Here is a 6,000-nt window from a genome sequence, read left to right on the forward strand (position 1 = left end):
GATTTCATCATCTACGGTCCATAATATTTTCAAAAGGTTTAGAGATCACTGCATGTAAGCGGCAAGGCCGAAAACCAACATTGAATGCCCGTGACCTGCATCAAAAACAGACATCAATGTATAAAGTATATCACCACATGGGCTCAGGAACAAAACCAATGTCAGTAAATACAGTTCGCCGCTATATCCGTAAGTGCAACTTGAAACTTTACTATGCAAAGCAAAAGCCATTTATCAACAACACCCAGAAACACCGTTGGCTTCTCTGGGCCCGAGGTCATCTAAGATGGACTGATGCAAAGTGGAAAAGTGTTCTGTGGTCCGCCGAGTCCACATTTCAAATTGTGGACGTCATATCCTCCGCACCAAAGCGGAAAAGAACCATCCAGACTGTTATGGACACAAAGTTCAAAAGCCAGCATCTGTGATGGTATGGGGCTGTGTTAGTGCCAATGGCATGGGTAACTTACACATCTGTGAAGGCACCATTAATGCTGAAAGGTATATACAGGTTTTAAACATATGCTGCCATCCAAGTAATGTCTTTTTCATGGACGCCCCTGCTTATTTCAGCAAGACGATGCCAAACCACATTCTGCACGTGTTACAACAGTGTGGCTTCGTAGTAAAAGAGTGCAGGTACCAGACTGGCCTGCCTGCAGTCCCGACCTGTCTCCCATTGAAAATGTGTGGCGCATTATAAAGCGTAAAATACGACAACAGAGACCCCGGACTGTTGAACAGCTGACGCTGTACATCAAGCAAGAATGGGAAATAATTCCACCTACAAAACTTCAACAATTAGTGTCCTCAGTTCCCAAACGTTTATTGAATGTTGTTAAAAGAAAAGGTGATGTAACACAGTGGTAAACATGACCCTGTCCCAGCTTTTTTGGAACGTGTTGCCGCCATAAAATTCTAAGTAAATGATTATTTGCTAAAACAATCTAGTTTATCAATTTGAACATGAAATATCTTGTCTTTGTAGTGTATTCAATTAAATATAGGTTGAACATGATTTGCAAATCATTGTATTCTGTTTTTATTTATGTTTAACACAACATCCCAACTTCACTGGAATTGGGGTTGTATATATGTGCGTATGTGTGTGTATGTATATATTTATATGTGTGTGTTGAGAGCAACCCAACTAATCCATCCATACATACAAAGAAAGTAGAACAAATAAGATCAGAAATTAAGTTGTGTGTAATAATGTGAAATCACACAGGAAAAAGTAATGAACACGCCAACTGGTATTTATGTAATACTTTGTACAAAAGCCTTTGTTTGCAATGACCGCTTCAAGACGCCTCCTATATGGAGAAACTAGTCGCATGCATTGCTCTGGTGTGATTTTGGCCCATTCCTCCACACAAGCAGTCTTCAAATCTCGAAGGTTCTGTGGACTTCTTTTATGTACCTTGAGTTTCAGTTCTTTTCATAGATTTTCAATTGGATTCAAGTCAGGTGATTGGCTGGGCCATTCTAGCAGCTTTATTTTTTTCTTTGAAACCAATTGAGAGTTTCCTCGGCAGTGTGTTTTGGATCATTATCCACCCTTGTTTGATTTTCATCTTTCTCGTAGATGGCAGCAGATTTTTGTCAAGAATGTCTCTGTACATTTGCCCATTCATCCTTCCTTCAATAATGTGAAGCCTACCAGTTCCATTTGTTGAAAGCAGCCCCACACCATCATGTTCCCACCTCCGAACTTCACTGTTGGTATGGTGTTTTTAGAGTGCAATTTCTCCTCCAAACATGGTGTGCATTATGGCATCCAAACAGTTAAATTTTGCTCTCATCCAACCAGACTATATTCTCCCAGTATTTAACTGGCTTGTCCAAATGTTGTTCAGCAAACTGTAAACGACCTTTGACATGCTTTTTTTCAGCAATGGGAGCGTGCATACAGGCCATGGCGGCAGAGTGCATTACTCAACGTTTTCCTTGTGACAACATCCATCCATCCATTTCCTGTACCGCTTATCCTCGCTAGGGTCACAGGCGTGCTGGAGCCTATCCCAGCTATCTTCGGGAGAGAGGCGGTGTACACCCTGAGCTGGTCCCCAGCCAATCGCAGGGCACATATAAACAAACAACCATTCACAACTATGGGCAATTTAGAGTGTTTAATTAAACTACATGCATGTTTTTGGGATGTAGGAGGAAACTGGAGTACCCGGAGAAAACCCACGCAGGCACGGGGAGAACATGCAAACGCTATACAGGCGGGGCCGGGATTTGAACCCCAGTCCTCAGAACTATAAGGCAGATGTGCTAACTAGTCGTCCACCGCGCTGCCCCTTGTGACAAGAGTACCTGCTAATGCCAGGTCAGGTTGCTGTTGGATTATTGATAGATTTTAGGTGTTGTCTTGGCTTTTCATGCCTTTTTGCAACTCCCTTTCTTCGTGTTCAATACTTTTTCCCTGTGTCATTTCACTTGTTTTACACACAACTTAATTACTGAGCTAATGGGTTCTACTTTCTTTGTATGTATGGATTACTTGTTGTTCCCACAGCCGATTAAATTTTCAGGTCAATAGCACCTTTCTGACTAACCATATTTAGTCAAAAAAATGGTGAGGTTTTAAATACTTATTTCAGCCACTGTATGTATATGTATGAATACAGTATATATATATTTAAAAAATAATAATAATAATTTGTCAAATTAGATCAAAAATTAGACTGGATGCAATTTTCCATGTTTTTTTGTTGTTCCCCTTTTATGTTGGTGCAAACCTAGAAATATACAATATTTCATAATACTACTGTTAAAATAATTCTGATTAAAAAAACAAATTCTTATGGGACACTTTTTAACAAACATTCACATTTAAATTAATATTTGGGCTTCATGCTGAAAAGGGATGCTCCCATTCAATTTTGGTGAAATTATAAGAATTTATTACAAATAGTATATACAGTGGGTACGAAAAGTATTCAGACCCCCTGAAAATGTTCACTCATTGTTATATTGCAGCCATTTGCTCAAATCATTTGTTAATTTTCCTCAATGTACACACACCACCCCATATTGATAGAAAAAAGGGAATTGTTGAAATTTTTGCAGATTTATTAAAAAAGAAAAACTGAAATATCACACAGCCATAAGTATTCAGACCCTTTCCTGTGACACTCATATTTAACTTGGGTGCTGTCCATTTCTTCTGATCATCCGAGAGATGCTTCTACGCCTTCATTGGAGTCGAGCTGTTTGATTATACTGATTGGACTTGATTAGGAAAGCCACACACCTGTCTATATAAGACCTTACAGCTTACAGTGCATGTCAGAGCAAATAAGAATCATTAGGTCAAAGGAACTGCCTGAAGAGCTCAGAGACAGAATTGTGGCAAGTCACAGATCTGCCCAAGGTTGCAAAAAAAATTCTGCTGCACTTAAGGTTCCTAAGAGCACAGTGGCTTCCGTAATCCTTAAATGGAAGACGTTTGGAACGACCGGAACCCTTCCTAGAGCTGGCCGTCCGGCCAAACTGAGCAATCGGGGGCGAAGAGCCTTGGTGAGAGAGGTAAAGAAGAACCCAAAGATCACTGTGGCTTAGCTCCAGAAATTCTGTCGGGAGATGGGAGAAAGTTCTAGAAAGTCAACCATCAATGCAGCCCCTTCACCAGTCGGGGCTTTATGGCAGAGTGGCCCGACGGAAGCCTCTCCTCAGTGCAAGGCACATGAAAGCCCACATGGAGTTTGCTAAAAAACACCTGAAGGACTCCAAAATGGTGAGAAATATGATTCTCTGGTTTGATGAGACCAAGATAGAACTTTTTGGCTTTAATTCTAAGCTGTATGTGTGGAGAAAATCAGGCACTCCTCATCACCTGTCAATACAGCATCATGGTGTGGGGGTGTTTTTCAGCTGCAGGGACAGGATGACTGGTTGCAATCGAATGAAAGATTAATGCGGCCAAGTACAGGGATATCCTGGACGAAAACCTTCTCCAGAGTGCTCAGAACCTCAGACCGGGGTGAAGGTTCACCTTCAAAAAAGACAATGACCCTAAGCACAGAACTAAAATAATGGAGTGGCTTCAGAACAACTCTGTGACTGTTCTCTAATGGCCCAGCCAGAGCCCTGACTTAAACCCAATTGAGCATCTCTGGAGAGAATGGCAAATAGCTGCAATATATCAAAGAGTGAAAAATTTAAGGGGGTCTGAATACTTTCCGTACCCACTGTATTAATATACAATACTATAAAATACCACAAGTTAATTTTATTAATTAAAAAATAACTACTTATGGGCCATATTTCAACAAACATTAGCATCCAAGAAAATTTGGGGGCTTCATGCAGGAAAAGGAGTTTCCTTTTTTTTTTTTTATTAGTATTTATTTTACCTTTTAAATGTGTTGCATCTAATCTGTTCAGGCACAGCAAGGAACTCCTTGAGCCAGCCCAACGTCTGGTTGACCGTTGTGCTCACCTCCATTTTGTGCATCCTTCCTGTGGTCATCTATCGCTTCTTGTCGATCCTACTCCGCCCCACCATCAACGACAAGGTAAAATTATGTACCCGCAAAATTTATTTTAGATATTATACATGTAAAGATAAATTCTGTTGAATTGGTTGACATACAACAATTATTTCAAGTTATTTTTGTTGTTGTGTATAGATTGTAATACACAAGGAGAAGTTTGATGGCACGCCTTAAAACACACCTAATGATAAAATGTCCAGTATTAACATGGCCAACTTTGTTTCCAGGTCATGTTCAAGGTCCGTCAGGCCAAATCGTCGCCTCCCCCGCCCCCACGCCGCACCAGAATCCGCCGCACCAGCTCCCGCCGTTCCGGCTACGCCTTCTCACACACGCAGGGCTACGGCGACCTTGTGACATCGGGCCGCTTCCTGCGGCGACCCGCCCCGCCCGGCTCCTCAGGTTTCGCCACCACGGGACGTGCCACCACAGGCTTCAGCCCCATGGGGCGCTCGGCCGGGTACAGCCCGACTGGGCGCCCCCAGAATGTCAGGGCCCAGGAGGTGGTGGTAACCTCGCTACAAATGTACAGGACCATCAGCGACGCTGCTCTTTGACCACTTGTGAGCTGAACACCAAAGATAAGACATTTAAGACTAAGGAATCTCTTTTGTGGGAAAGGAAACAGGAATATCTAAAGAGGATACAGTGTCTTCATGTTTACAAAATTTTTCAATTCTGGGAGTGCAAATGTTCAGGGCAGGGATGGGGAACCTACACGCGACAAGACATTTGGTCAAACGTTGTTGTTTTGTGGTGAGTCATCACTTGTCACTGCCATGCTCCGCCCAAATAAAGATTTCTATTTAGTGTCACCCATCTGTCAAGTATCGATGGATGAAATTTGCTAGCAATCAACAGCATCTCAAGCACTTTGTCTTTGAAGGACCCCCTGGACTGGCCAAAAGTCCCTTGTAATGGCAGTTTCAAACTAAAATCTCTGACTTCCTTTCTCTTTTCAGGCATGGTTTCTTGAGACTTTTTTGAGGGTCTACTCATGATAGGCATGTCTGCCAAAATTTCTCATTGCTAACTAAGTGAAACTGACTTATCTGGCCAAATTGTCAAAGATAAGGGTTTTTGCATTTTTAGCAATCAGACAAAATCTTTTTGAAAGAGAAAAATGGCTGATATGACCCTAAAATGTCCACTACGGTCATGTGCTCTTGAGACCTTTTTGGGTCTACTCATCAGAGACATGCCTGCTAAATTTCATGTTGCTAAATGAAACTGGCTTCAGGGTCTGAATTTTCAAAATATTTTGGTAGGACAAGTTTGACTATAAAGGACCCCTGAAAATGGTGAAAAATGAACCTAAAATGCGTGCTTCGTACCAAAATGGCAGACTTTCTGTCTTTGCAGATATGGTTTCTTGCGACTTTTTGTGTCTACTCGTAGACATGCCTTACAAATTCCATGCGCCAAGTGAAACTTGAAAGGTTCCCCAGCCCTGCTTTTAGGGAATGACACGAGCAAAACCTTGTTCCCTTAGAAG

General features: G+C 41.8%; 1 protein-coding gene across 4 annotated transcripts in view; it reads left to right on the top strand.

Moving 5' to 3' along the window:
- Positions 1 to 5,320, top strand: part of atp8b5a (ATPase phospholipid transporting 8B5a) — a 41,471-nt gene extending 36,151 nt beyond the window's left edge. For 3 of the 4 annotated variants that reach the window (XM_061672312.1, XM_061672313.1, XM_061672315.1), the window contains 2 exons: positions 4,396 to 4,526; positions 4,733 to 5,320. In XM_061672312.1, the coding sequence (XP_061528296.1) occupies positions 4,396 to 4,526; positions 4,733 to 5,062 (461 nt within the window). In that variant the 3' untranslated portion in view covers positions 5,063 to 5,320. Of the gene's footprint in view, positions 1 to 1,588; positions 1,726 to 1,895; positions 2,336 to 4,395; positions 4,527 to 4,732 lie in introns of those variants that run through there. The other variant, XR_009768291.1, reaches the window with a different exon arrangement.
- Positions 5,321 to 6,000: the final 680 nt, after the last annotated feature.

Source organism: Phycodurus eques, chromosome 3 (genome assembly GCF_024500275.1).
Source record: "Phycodurus eques isolate BA_2022a chromosome 3, UOR_Pequ_1.1, whole genome shotgun sequence".
Taxonomy (NCBI): Eukaryota; Metazoa; Chordata; class Actinopteri; order Syngnathiformes; family Syngnathidae; genus Phycodurus; species Phycodurus eques.